The sequence below is a fragment of the Ambystoma mexicanum genome, chromosome 1q (assembly GCF_040938575.1).
Source record: "Ambystoma mexicanum isolate Mex_15411 chromosome 1q, UKY_AmexF1_1, whole genome shotgun sequence".
NCBI classification, from domain to species: domain Eukaryota; kingdom Metazoa; phylum Chordata; class Amphibia; order Caudata; family Ambystomatidae; genus Ambystoma; species Ambystoma mexicanum.
In genome coordinates, this window is record NC_090922.1 from 464,758,126 (window position 1) to 464,773,248 (window position 15,123).

Below are 15,123 nucleotides of genomic sequence, written 5' to 3' on the forward strand. Positions count from 1 at the left end.
CATGTAATCGCTCAACATACTGCCTTCTACTAGTGAACAATGTTTAAATAGCAGGATTGCCTCCCTGTCACAAAGAGGGTGAGGCGATTTCTTGGAGGAATCCACACATTTTGCTAAACAGCTGAACTTTAGTTCTGATGGGGTTGTCTGGATTTACAAAAACACAAACAAAAAGGACCATATAAATAAGGTGGATTCCAAGAGCAGTTACCCAACCTAAACTCGCTCCGTAGCAGTTGGCCTATTTGAAACAGTGTATATAGTGGGGAGGGTGTGGCACCTGGTGTGTGAATGGTAACAGACAAGAATTATACATCCTAAATTGACATCTTTTTAATGCACAGCGTTGTGTTCTGGCTTGGTATCCCAAAATGTTGAGAAGAAAGATGAGCATGGGGTGTAAGAGTCCAAAAAGTGAAAAATATAGATGAATTTTATTCATAAACATTCGGATTCATTTTATTCTATGGAATTCATAATTACATATTCTGAATCAAGGATCTTCAACCCGTGGCTATCCTTTGTTCTCGGCCACAAGTCCCATGATCCTTCACCATTGAATATGCTGTCTATGTCTAAGGGGAGTTGTAGTTCAAAGGATCTGTGGAGACAGCTGCTGCAACCCCCTATTCCTGATAGTGCTGCTGCTGGGCATTCTGTTTGGACCCCTAAAGTGCTACGGCAAGTATGTTCACCCTGAATTCCCATAAGGAGTCATTGGGGCCCTCCTTATAAGTTTCCAGGTACCGGAAAACTAACTGACCTAACGTTATTTATTTATTTATTACATTTATAAAGTGCTCATACGAGGCGCTTTTACAAGAATTGTTTGTTTTTCTTACTTTAGTTTTTTTTGTTTTAGTTACGTATTAAACACCCAGAGGTTTCTAAGCGCGGACCCGGGAATCGAACCTGTGTTGCTTCATGTCGTCTTGCTTCCAAGACGCGCACGCTGCCGCTGAGCTATCCTCCCGGACCGGTTCCTGATAGCCCGGTGCCTGATAGCCCGGCATTACTGGGATATTCTTGGGGCTGGCAACAGCGGTAAATCCCCATTCCATGGAGTCCCACAAGACTCCAAAGAGGGGATTTTTGGTATTTCTGTAAATACTGGCTGTTTTATGCCAGTGGGTGCCTGATTTACCTGCGGCTGTTGGCTGGGGGTAATTCAGGTAACCACCACCGACAAACTTGTAGTTTTGCGGTGGGGGAAAAGTGGCAGTCACGTAATTACTGCCACTTTTACTGGCACTTATCCTACACCAAATGTAATGAGGGCCATTGTAGTCTTCACCCACTCCTGCAGTTAAGTGGTTACAGGATTTCCACACTTTAACAAACCCTCACCCATTACTGTAATGGCACCACTGCTGGCGTGCATTGACGGAAGTGCACCCAGTATCACCAAAAGGACGCTGGTAGTGTGACTGCCTAAGTGTGGAAGTGATGTTGGATAGAGGAATTCTGTGAGTTTTTTAATATACAGTTGAAACTTGCAGCCACAGGACATAAACACATCATTGATTGTGTATTTCATGAGGAAAGTACATGTGTTCCCTTTGCGCCTTAAACCTTTGAGAAGAGCCAACATAAATTCCAACCAGTTCTGAAAAAGGAATTCAACAATAAATGTTTATTTTTCGTTTCCTTCAAAGATAAATAACTAAAACCTTTAAAAAAAATGCTATAAATATTTGATAAATGAAGAATCGATGACAGACTCTGAATAGCTTTGCAGCTCCGTGTTCTTTCATTGAATCTGGTTTCCATCCCGTGCTGTCTTTTTAAATGCACCCCTCTTCTTTTCTTCACCTTTCCTTCCTGGGGGGTCTCTGAAGTCTACCCCGTGCTGCCCTCTCCTCTCATACCGTTTCCTTCTTGCTCCTAATTTTAGACACTTCCCCATAGCCCGAATTAGGCCATTTTGTGTTTATTAATTGGCCAGATTTGATGAAACAACATACTCCCGTTTTTCATAGTCAATTAGGAGGCAATATCAGACACATTTTCTGACGTCATGTGTTTGTTATGGGTCATGGGTCTGAGACTGGGTCCAGAGTATGGGGAATGGGAGGTAGCTCAAACCCAACTTGAGGTTATGCCCTGAGCCAACAAAACAGGAGCGGTTTGTTTTTGTTTTTAACACATAAACCATTTCCATCCACGGTGCAGCCAAGGTTGACACTGTGTTCTCTTGGATCGGACATTGTCGCTCACTGTCTGTCTCTTTGCATGGGATGGGCCATTGGTACACGGTACAAACATGGCTAGCCAATCCTAAACTTATTTGGGTTAATCGTCAGAATACTCTGGAAAAATCTGAATGTTTATCAGTCAGGGATTATGAGTGTAGAATGATGTGCTACAAGAACCACTATATATACTTGAGGGCCCTCTGTCCATGCATGAGTCTCCTTCTCCAAGGCCAGAGCAGAGCATGATGTTCCTTGAGCATGTCCATGTGATCTGCAGAGGTGGCTCAACTCCCAGAATGCATCACACCTCAATGAGATAAGATGGGAGGTGACATCTAGAGCAGTGACTGCTACTTTTTTATGCATATCCTACTTAGGTGGATTAACTTGATGTCTATGTGTGGTGTGTGCTATGTTAGTACAAAGGTTTCCATGTATATTTGTACTTAATATACTGACTGTGTGTGTGTGTATATATAATTTATTGTATTTATTATTAGTAAAAAAAGGCATTTTCTCTAGAGGTAAATATATTTTCAGATAGATTATGCATTCAACTTTGGATTTCTCTTTAGAGAAAAACATTAGAAACTCATGCGGGATGAGATCATTCGCACATAACCCGACTGCTCAGCTCAAATGTAATAAACCCATATTCTGCTCCTCTGTGTTGCTCGTGCATGTAGACTGCCAGTGTTTTCCCCAATGCAAAATGGAATTCTACACTATGAGTCAAAAGAAGACAGTAAGCTGATTGGCTCAGTCTTTTAGATCGTTTCTAATGTACTGCATACAGAATTTCTTCAAGGGTATAACTGTGTAGTTTGATTGACATAATTCACTTTTCTGGAAGCGCATGACTAGGGCCTGAAATATGGTGCAGTGTTTGATGCAAAGGTATTATGAAAGCCCAAATGCAGATGTTTCCAGAGACATGAAGCATACCTACTCTGCTGACAAAATAAAGGGATGTATCCATTTTCCTTACAATCCTTCTGAAATACAAGGGCAGAGGTCACACCCTATCAGACCTGGCCAACTGCCGCTCCCCTTTGACCAATTGTATTCTCTGTCTGAATATAGATGAGGGGTGCAGATACAACTACATGGAACTATATTCTCAGCGTTGGGAGGTAGGTTATGAAGCACAACATTTGGAGAGCATATCTAGGAGTAACGCAGTGTAAGCTGGGTGCTGGATTGTATGTGTCTCCAACCTCTTTGCCATAAATTCAGTTCATCGTCTGAATTCAGAGATCTCCTGGCCAAAACCTTAGTAATAGACTATATGGGCCAACAGATCAGACACCTCATGTTCTTTTTGGGGCATGGTCATTGTGTGGGTGAAGAGAACCCAAGCTTGTGAAAACTGTGCAAATAGTCACACATTTGTCATAACCTCATGCCCAGGTCCATAAAGGCCCATGCTCGGTGTTTTAACAAATATCCCATGAGGATTGTCAGTGATCTCATGAGACAGATTATAGATCTCTGACCTCTTCCGACAACACCTTCTGATCCAGATATTGTACAACAGAACCATGAAAACAAAATAAAGCATGTATGCCAATGAGCCAACAAGAAGATACAACTTCTCCTCCTTTTGGGGAGGAGCATTCCAGTCTCGACCAATGTCTTTGGTGAAGCTGTAGAAGAAGCCGATCAAAAGTGTAAGCCACCATATGGACAAGGGGAGCAGAGCTATATAATTTCCAACCATCTTTTTCCTTCCAGAGGTTCCCCAATTAGTCTTGTTGATGGTGAGAATGGCAAAGTACTTGATCGGGAGCAGGCTGGTCATGTAGAGGAAAGAGTAGAGGGACATAAATATCATGATGAGGTCCCAACGGAGGAAGCAAGCATATATGGCTTTCACCAAACCCATGATCTGAATACAAAGTAGGACCCAGAGGATGTGCCACAAGCCCCCAGTATAGAAGATCTTGACCACAGTCACAGTCACAAGGAAAGGAAAGACACCAGACACAATGGCCTCGTATGTCATCCATGGGTGGTGCTTGTTCCACCACAGTGCATTGTATGTCCACTCCCTGAAGAAGGACTTGGTCCAGCGGGTTTGCTGGTTCATCCATCGTAGGTACTGGGTCGGTGTCTCTGAGTAGCAAACGGATTTGGCAGTATACCTGGAACCAGAGAAGAAACACCTGTTTATACCACAGAACAACATCTTAATGTCTCTAACAGTTCTCACCCAGCCTCATGTCCATGTCCTCCCAACAGCGGCTGGAAAAAGCATCTATTCGGGAGAATGTTTTTGTGCAGGTCTCAATGGAGCAAAACAGTGGCCCTTTGTTACCAACTTTCTCTCAAGTAAAGAATTAACTTTTTAGTACAGATATTTGACATAGCATCGATATTTACCACCTATTGGACACGTTACTTAGACTGCTAAATGACACACTTGTTATTTTGTACATGTTTGCCTTATGCACATGTACACTTTGAGGCTCAGGATGATAATATGATTTTCCCAGGACCAGAGAATTGTTTGGTCAAAAGCTCAAGTCAATTTAGAGCCCAGGTGTCCCAGGATAGAAAATCGGCACATGAACAAATGTCAGCAACAATTTTGCTAATATGTTTTTCTATCTTCTCAAATGTCAGTTGTGCTGGAGTTCCAATGCACAGTATGATGGCGAGCTCTGGGAAGAGGAGAAGGTCTCCAAAGATTTGATTAGGTGCCTTGAGTATCTATAAAGGAATGCTTGTGTTTATGGTGTTCAGTCATATTGAAGGTCTTCTTTGCATGCCATGGAAACATGATACTTAACTCAAAGAAGAACAAGAGCAAAACCACAATGGAATAGGTTGGGACATTTTCAATGAAGAAATCAAGTGCATTGTTTCGTAATGTTGGGTATCAAGAGGATGCTGGCGTGTTTCATTTCATCATTGGTATAGGCCTTTCAGCATGGGTATGGTCCCAACGCGCTGTAGGTTGAAAGCCCTCGGAGGGCACAAAATCTGAACCATGGGAAAGTTAGGAGGTTCTAGTTGCGTGTGTGCATAATGGCCATTAAAGGTTACGAGGGCTTGGCCGAGTCCCTCCTTGCCACCCATGTCTAATTGGCATGTGTATGGGTGGCGAGAGGTACACTAGGGAAATAAACTGAGGGTGGAGGCAGGGAGTAAGAAGGTAGCTAAATTCTTTTGGCAGAAGTGTAGTGCAAAATGTCATTCTGGGGCAAAGAAGAAGCAGAGTAGGCAAGGGTGAAGTAGTGGAGTATTGCCCTACCCCTGCGACAAGGGCTAATAAAATGAAGTAGGGGCAACTTACCCGATGAGCCTGAGGCTCGTGATGTATTTCACTGGTGACGAGCTAGTCTCTGTGTGAGGCCTGATCGTCGCCAGTGTGATAAAGCACGATCCTCAGGCTCTTCAGGTAAGTTACCAGCAGGTTACATTATTCAGTTTCAATCAGTTACACTAAGATGACTCAGTATGAACCACTGGCTCCCATCACCCAGCAGGGCCTTTCCAACTGCCTGAGAGTGGAACCTTCACACAGAACATTCTCCCCCTCAAACAGCAACATTCTCTCTTATATCACCAGTCCCATGCATCCATCCAAAGCACTGCACATTACGCCTGAATGGTGATGCCCTGTTCATGTACTGCATGAAAAGTATATACATCCGTCTGCCTCCATCAAAAACACAGATTTTAATCCCAAAAATGAGATAAACGATATAAAAAAGTAAGAGGAATAACAGATAAATGTCAAGTAATGGCTGAAAGGAAAAAGTAACAAGCATAATACAAGTTCAATCAGTCCAGGCATTCATCAAACACAGATCAAGCACCTCTTAGTACCACAACAGTGCAAGCTTCAATAACACAGAATGAATGCAGTATTACAAGCTTGCCACTTTATAGGAACAGATATGTTATGTTAAGTAGTCTTATATGTGGCTCTGTAAAAAAGAGTGTGTTTGGTTAGTAAGGGAAGAAGGATAGGATAGAGGTTGTGCTCTTTTGTTGAGGTTTGCAGAACCAGGAGAAACTGTCATCTGTACATGTTCACTTTCTGAGTGGGCTTTGTGTGCACTGGCCTGTTGTGACAGGAGGGGTGAGGCCTAGTGTCTGGCTTGTTTGTTGTTTGTTGTGGTGGGTGTGGGGCTTGTGTGCTTTGTGTGTGGTGTGGCTGGCTTTCTGGACATCTGTGATATTAGAGAGGTATGCGGATGGTGTGTTTTGTGTGTGGTGCAGCTAGCCCTTTGGGCATGTGTGGTACTTGGTGGGTATGCAGGAGAAGAATAAAGAGAAGTGGAGACTAGTGCTAACGTCCGAGTGCAGCTAGCTTTCGGTACAGTGGCAAGATACGAAGGGCAACCGTACCATATTCAACATAGTGGCTATGCTTGAAATGCACCTAGATACAGTACCTTAGCGATGCTCAAAATTGAACCCCTTTTAATATATTGGTTGTTCTAAAAAAAATACACCTGGAAGCAATATATTGGCTACGCTCAGTGATGCAATTAGATTCAATACATTGACTATTCTCAAAATTACACCTAGATTCAGTACATTGGCTGTCCTCAAAAATTGCACCTAAAAACAACATATTGGCTATGCTCAGTGATGCACCTAGATTCAACACATTGGCTCTTCTCAAATATTGCACTTAGAAATAATATATTGTATTGGCTACATGATGCACCAAGATTCAACACATTGGATCTTCTCAAAAGTGCACCTAGATTAAGTACATTGGCTGTTCTCCTCAAAATGCACCTAGAAACAATACGTTGGCTGCTCTGTGATGCACCTAGGTTCAATACATTGGCTACACTCAAATATTGGACCTAGATTCAGTACATTAGCTGTTCTCAAAATGCACCTAGAAACAATGCATTGGCTATGCCCAGTGAAGCACCTAGAGTTATTAAAATGGCTGTTCTCAAACATTGCACCTAAAAACCATATATTGGCTATGCTCAGTGATGCACCGAGATTCAGTATGTTGGCTGTTCTCAAAATGTACACATAGAATAATATATTGGCTATGCTCAGTAATGCACGTAGATTCTGTACATTGGCTGTTCTCAAAATTGCGTCTAGATTCTCTGCACGGTTGTTCTCAAAATGCACCTAGAAACAATATGTTGGCTATGATCAGTGATGCCCCTAGATTCAACACATTGGCTCTTCTCAAATATTGCACTTAGAAATAATATATTGTATTGGCTACATGATGCACCAAGAATCAACACATTGGATCTTCTCAAAATTGCACCTAGATTAAGTACATTGGCTGTTCTCCTCAAAATGCACCTAGAAACAATACGTTGGCTGCTCTGTGATGCACCTAGGTTCAATACATTGGCTACACTCAAATATTGGACCTAGATTCAGTACATTAGCTGTTCTCAAAATGCACCTAGAAACAATGCATTGGCTATGCCCAGTGAAGCACCTAGAGTTATTAAAATGGCTGTTCTCAAACATTGCACCTAAAAACCATATATTGGCTATGCGCAGTGATGCACCGAGATTCAGTACGTTGGCTGTTCTCAAAATGTACACATAGAATAATATATTGGCTATGCTCAGTAATGCACGTAGATTCTGTACATTGGCTGTTCTCAAAATTGCGTCTAGATTCTCTGCATGGTTGTTCTCAAAATGCACCTAGAAACAATATGTTGGCTACACACTCAGTGATGCATCCAGATTCAATATATTGGCTACGCTCAAAATTGCACCCAGATTCAGTACATTGCCTGTTCTCAAAAATGCACCTAGAAACAATACATTGTCTATGGTCAGTGATGCACCTGTATGCAATACATTGGTTGTTCTTAAAATGTCATTTAGATTCAGTAGATTGACTGGTCTGAAAAATGCAGCTAGGAACAATACATTGGGCCTCATTATAAGCTTGTCGGTCCGGTAAGAACGGTACCGGTAAGCTTCCCGGTACCGTTATTATATTACCGTACCGGCAAACTACAAGGTCTGCTCGCGGGTGCCTTTTCGCGCCACAGGTCTGACCTGGCGGGCGGACTAGCACCTGCTAACAGACCATGTCGGATGCACCGGCAACATTCACAAATGGGGCCGGTGCATCCGACTTCCCCATTCCCATTGAGTCCAATGGGACTGAAATGGAAATGGGTTGTCATGTTATCTGGCGCCCGGGAATGGGCAATTACCGGGTCCACCGGGGCTGTAATGCCCCAGTAATTGCCCATTCCCGGGCGACAGAAAAGAAAAGACGTTGACAGAAAAGTCATAATGAGGCCCATTGGCTACTCTTAGTGATGCATCAAGATTCAATGTATTGGTTGTTCTCAAAATTGCACCTAGATTCAGTACATTATCAAGTGCAGGTAGAAAGCATGTAAGCTCTGGCGCAAACTGCCCCGGTACTGCAGAGGGAACACTGGTGAAAACATTCCTCTCTCAAAACATATGCAGTACAGAAAGCACGTGTGCAAGATGTTTATAGAGAGAGAGAGGATATACATGACATGGCCATCAGTACTGCAAGTTGTCTCCAAATTCAGAAAACAGGTACTGTATGCATGGGCAGCAGCAGTGCAATCTTACATTGCATACGTGTGAAATATAGTACAGTCAGCAGTAGCACAAGCACCCCTAAACACAAACAATAGACATACCATGGGCAACAGTAGTGCAAGCTGAGATCCTGCACACAACAGGTGGGATGTGGCCAGCAGGAGTATAAGATTGCAATAAACATGCAAGTGCTTCTCTCTCCACCCCCACCCACACAAGCAAAACATTTACAGTGAGCAACCAAGCCAGGCACAGTTGTTGACAGGGCGAGTCAGCACTACAGGGGGCAGTCGTGTTCAGTTTACTTACATCTATCTCCATTACAGCTAAAGCACACACATCTATGCACATTTCACTATTAGCACCCAAGGCGGGGGCACAGCCAATCAGGTTCTGTAGATCGTGGGCTGAAACCTCTGATCTCAGCCTGCATTCCATGGAACCCACAGGGGCCGCCCCACCCTACTTCGCCACTTCTAGCCAGCCACCCTTTCCCTTTTTTTCTTTTTTAATAATGCCCACCCCCTCCCTAATCCCACTTAACCGATTGTGGCAGCAGCAGCTTCATTGCATCTCGTTTTTCTGGCTGCCTTGGTAATGGAAGAGTGTGTCTGTACAGAGCCCCACCTTCTACAACAATGGCGGCCATCTTGGCAAAGTATTTTTATTCATTGAACGGGATACAAGCAGTGTCCCGTTCAATGAATGAAAATATATATTTTTTTAGCACCCCGGGTTACCGCTTTGGTAATCCGGAGAGCTAATGGCGTTAGCTTCATTTGGTCCTTTAACTCGGGCTGCGGGGCCATTACCCCGGGTGTAGCCCATGGAACGGGTTACTAACAACACATTACATGAACAAAGTACAATACAGGCATCATCATAGTGAAAGCTATCACGTTATAACCTCAAGCTAATGCACAGGCAATGGTACTTGAATTTTGAATGAAAACAAGCAACAGCAAAGCCAATGGGTTTTGGGTTTTCTGTTTATTGCATTTTACATTTTTAGACTATAATTAAGTACATATTGGCTCGCTACATACCCAATAATTCCAAAAAAGTCTACAAATGAGGGTTTGCAGCCACAGAAAAATAGTAAGAAACATGGTAAATAGACTTCTGTTTACTGCAGTGTGTGAAAGTCTTTTTAAAATGCCATGTCATATCGGTAAACATGAATTTGCCGAACCTTTAAACTAATTACTGTGTATTTTGGGCTTATTTAAATAAGCACGCTGTGATTTGAGGTTTGCTGTATGAGACCAGGCAGTGTGAGCACCAGCGGGTAAGGGGTAGTCATTTGTTTCTAATAAGAGTATGCTAACATACAGACATAACATTACATCATCAACCAGTTTCATGTTCTATTCAATCAACAACCACGCATATCAAGTGTGTTTATACATGATAGGTTATTTATAACGTGCTTATTACCCAGAGGTTTCTAAGCACGGACCCGGGTATCAAAGCAGTGGTGCTCCGTGTCATCTTGCTTCCAAGTTGAGCACGTTGCCCCTGAGCTATCCGAGATATCCATCCCGAGATGTGTCTCCATGATCATGTATGAATTTATCAAGAATTACATATTTGAATATATTTCATGCAAGAATCTATCAGTGCGATGATTTAAAACTGTACAGGGAATATATAACGTTGTATTAATTGTTTCTATCATAGATCTCTGGCCATTTACTTTAAATTTAATTGTGAGAAGTTCACACAATATGTTGTTTGGTTGACAATCAAATATGGATCGTAGTAGACTTAAATGAAACTGAAGGCAGTTTCTTCTGCAGGCTGCCATCAATGATGGATCACAGGAGGGTGGCTGTGTGTACGTTGCAGCCTGAAACTGGCTCATTATTGGCGAAGGTTTCCATCTTGGAATTTTGAATGAACTTCATTAAGCGTTGTTCGGCAAGATGGTCACTGAACAAGTTGTCAGCAGCATTCTTGGAATGTTGATCCTTAGTCATGACAAAACCTTCCCTGTCCCAAGCAGGAGATGTCTCCTGCCTGAGAGCCAGATGACATTACGTTGGATGCAGCCACTACAAGCACTTAGAAAAGCACCTAAAAGGGTCTATGTGTCCAGAAAAACTGTGGGTGTCTGTAGGAGCTCACAATTGGTGTAAAAAGCAATATTTGATAGGTTTTAGAGTTATCTGGGATTAGTAGAGCGCAAAAATACCATGGGTACCTGGCTGGCAGGCTGCTCCGATGGACTAGGCAGCTCGACTTTGAAGAAGGCACAATATAGAGGCCAGAAATGCATTTTGGTTCTTTTTTGTTTTTAATGTGGGACACGTTTACCTTTGACCAGAAACATTTGAAAGCACCTGATGTTTTGTGGATGTTTGAAGTGGATGGTTTCTGGGTGAGCAATACAGGAGGGCCTTTCTAAACAACACTATTGTGATTGCTACGTCACAGTGTTACGTTTCAAATTACATGTCACATTGCAGATTAGAATTCAGATCGGAAGAGACTGGGGGTGCTAGAATTAATCGTTTTCTGTACATGTGTTCTAATATTGAATATCTTACTGTAGCCTAATACATCTATTATATACACACACACACACACACACACACACATACACGTGTGAGAAAGTGTTAGGCTTGTGACAAAGTCACGGTTGCAGAAAAACGAGACCACGGATCACTCCGTTCTGTTAACAAGTGTATAAAAGCCACTTAACGTTCATAAATAATAATGCTGAAAGAATAATCAATATTCTATAAAGAGCCTTGTGGGCAGATGATTTTGTAGCGCCTATTTTCTGGCCCTGGTCCATTTAAGGGTGTACTCTTCCCTTAACCGGAGCCAGGGCCGTCTCCACGGGAATCACCACCTCCAGGACGAGTGGACAGGGAGCGGCGCAGCACCTCAAGATAAAAATGCTGTTCACTGGAGATGGTTAACATCTTGAGTTCTTCGATTACTAACTGGACACAGACACCAGAGTGACTTCTATAGGGATCCCAACGTGGACCACTGTTTATTTATTGAAAAACACTTATACTTTTAAAATCCTTTCCCTCTTTTCTCTCCTAGGATTTCCCTGGCATGAGCACAAAATAAATGGGTACTGCTATGGGTTTCAGTGACCCTTAGGTGAGTGTGATGCAACAAACCTCTTACCTAACCTCAGTTGCCACCCACAGGGAGTGCGAGGCCAGAGGATGACCTGTGTGGGTGGTCCCATCTCCCTAGGTGGCCTCAGGCAGGCTACCACGTCCAACTATTACCTCACGGTAGGTTACCTCCCCTCTATCCCCTCTTATTGATTTAATATCCTTATATATACTTAACTTCCTACCCCTACTTAAATTTAAACGTGCATAACATTCCCCCTAATACTTTCCCCAAACTCTACACTTCCCACTACTTGACATTGTACTTAGCAGTAATTAAAAATATACATAGAAATACACATGCATATATGCATTTAAATACAGCATACATACAACATGAAACATATTTGCTGTAGTCTGCTCAGTCACCCGCTCACAGTTCCTTCCCCGGGTCTCTCCTGGTGGCTCTGGCACTGTCCCATTGATGGCTGGCTGTCTGGGGCCTGGCCCCTGACGATTGATGGGGTATGGCCGCTCTTCTTTCTTCAGGAAGGCCTCATTCACCACATGGGGACACCTGCACTCACGCTGCAGCCCACACACTGTTAAATCTCCTCGGGTGCCTCTCTGTGCGCTTGGGGGTCCATCCGGGTTCACTGTCACCTTGCTAAATCTTCTGAGTGGACCCCATAGGCTGCAGAGCCCACTCGCTATCACTGCAGCATCCACTCACAGCGGCCATTATCTGGTCTCACTCTCCATGCCGGTGGTACCTGAGTTCAGGTAAGAGATCTGCTTTGTCAGGCTCAATTTATGGGTCCATGAGACCCCTCCAAAGAAGGGTGAACTGACATAGCAGTCCTCATGCCACAGGAATGCTAGTTGAGAAAAGAGATAAGGTTTTTTAAAGGTATGTGTAGTATGCTTGATGTTTCTATAGTGTGTGTGGAATGTGATGTGTGGGTGAATGGAATGGGTGAATGGAATGACTGTGCAGAGTGAGTGCTAGGATAAGAATGCAGGAGTGTCGGGACAGTGTCAGTTGGAGAGAGTCTTAGTGAGAGGAGGACGCTCTGCTGGTGGGCTGTATTATGAAGACTTACTAAATACATAAGTCTCATCCTTACTTGCCTCCATCTGGTACTTCAACTTTGGCGACAAAGCGTTCATCCGTCTGTTGGCCAAAATGTCAACTTCTTGCTAGTCCTCTGAGAGCTTTGATAAAACACTCTACTGTCTCTTCTTCTTTTTGTGACCTTTTCCCAAACTTGAATCATTCCTATATAATGCTTAGCTTAGTTTCATAATGTCTATCCAGCTTTATTATACATTTCTCGCATGCATTGAGACCAGGCAAATCTTCGAATTGTTCTTCTCCTGGCGTGCCCAGGCAATGCATTAACAGCAATTCTTTTTCTTTCAGTGCTGAAGTGTGTTCCATAAACTGCAGCTGTGTAATGCTCAAGGCTCTTTTTCCATCTTTTCCGAGTTATGGGAGGATCTCCTGGGCTGGAAAGAAATTGTAGCGGTGGAACAATATTTGCATCATTCCCACAGAGTAATCATCTCCTGTCACAATATTGCAATGCTTTTAAAGTGTCCTACCTTTTATTTAAAAAAAAATGTGTAAGGTCCCTAATGCAGGATGTGTTGAAGGTAACGCTAATTCTTCTATAATTTCATACTTTATGGTGGCGTGTGCACGAAACTCCTCTTCTGATAGTATTTGCCGAGCTTGACAATTGTAATAGTATGTGCACGCGTGTGGAGGTTACTTTCAAAAGTCTGTATGGACACAATGAAAAGGCACTGCCGCGTCTCCGTTGGTTGCTGAGCAACTGGGATTGCTGAAAGAGAGCATAGCGATGCTCAATGGTCCTTGTATCTAATGCACTCGAGCTTCCTGTGTCATCACAGCTGGGGCGCTCGTTCCCTGTGGCACGCTTATACTTTATATAAGATTGTAGATAAAACAATTTGGAGGTAGGCGAAGCCGCACAGCAGAGGATAGCGGGCACGGTGGCAATAGTGGAGCACATACCCTTAACAGTAGTGTAGGGTTGGATGCCTGGTGTAGGCAGGATCACAGGATGGCAGCAGTGAGTCTCGGGAGGATAGCTCAGGGGCAACGTGCTCGCCTTGGAAGCAAGACAACACGCAGTACCACACGTTCGATCGCCTGGTTTGCGGGTATTAAGCGCATTATAAATAACCTATCATATCTTTTCATTCATCAGGCTAATGCATGGGTTCATGCTGGTGAGCGCTCATCATTGCGTTGGCCTCATGCTTACTGAAAGGAGCTGAGCTCAACTACTGCACCATAGAAAAGGAGATGCTAGCGATAAAGTGGGCTGTAGGAAAATTCAGGATATTTTTGTGGGGCTCAAATTTTACCATAAGAACAGATCATAAGCCACTGAAAGAAACACTGCAGAAGAAAGGGTTGGATAGAGTGTCATCCAGGAAAAGGAGATGAGTTGTAGCGCTCCAAGAATATCACTTTGAGTTTGAATATCTCCCAGGAAAAAAGGAACATACCTGCTGATTGTCTTTCTCGACTGACAGCAAATGGAGATGACTAAGATGATGAGAATGAACAGGACTGTGTGTTGTATGTGGAGCAAAAGATAATTGAGAAGGGGGAATGGAAAGACAGCATCCTTTTGGCTATGGCGCTGTGCACTGTAAGAGATAAGTTCAAGAAGGAGGGATGGTCACTAAGGAGTGTATCAAGGGTTTGAATTTGGAAGGATTGTGGATGGTGAGGGATGAACGAATGAAGATTGTTTTATGAGATGGGACAGGATAATACCACCTTCTGGTGTGAGAAAAAGGATTGTTGATAATGCCCACAAAGGGCATCAAAGAATTACGAAAAACAAACAGGTGGATCAAGCAAAATATTGGAGGCCAGGGTGTGATTTGGAAGTGGAACGAGTTTTGAGGAATTGTATATCATGCCAATTGTTTGAGAAAAGAATGGTGACAAGGGAAAGTCCCATGACTTTGCTGCCAGTTCCCCAATTGCTGTGGGAGAAGAATGGTATGGATATTGTTGGCCCAGTTTGAAGCAGGGGTGTGCTAAAGCATTGCATTGTCCTGACTGATACATTGTCCAAGTGGGTGGAAGTGAAGATTACTAAGAACATTACCACCAAAGAGGTTGTGTAATTCATGGAATTTGTATTTAAACGGGAAGGTTACCCGTGTTCAGTTCAGGTCCAAGGAGATGTGTCAATACTTGAAAGAGAATGAGGTGGAACACACGTTTACTGTGATATATCACCCCCAAGCTAATG

General features: G+C 43.2%; 1 protein-coding gene across 1 annotated transcript in view; it reads right to left on the bottom strand.

The window, feature by feature from the left end:
- Window positions 1–1,681: 1,681 nt before the first annotated feature.
- The window catches only part of LOC138528747 (hyaluronan synthase 1-like), a 339,410-nt gene continuing 325,968 nt past the window's right edge, over window positions 1,682–15,123 (bottom strand). The window contains exon 6 of the mRNA XM_069640619.1: window positions 1,682–4,339. Within this exon, the coding sequence (XP_069496720.1) occupies window positions 3,577–4,339 (763 nt within the window). The 3' untranslated portion in view covers window positions 1,682–3,576. The remainder of the gene's footprint in view (window positions 4,340–15,123) is intronic.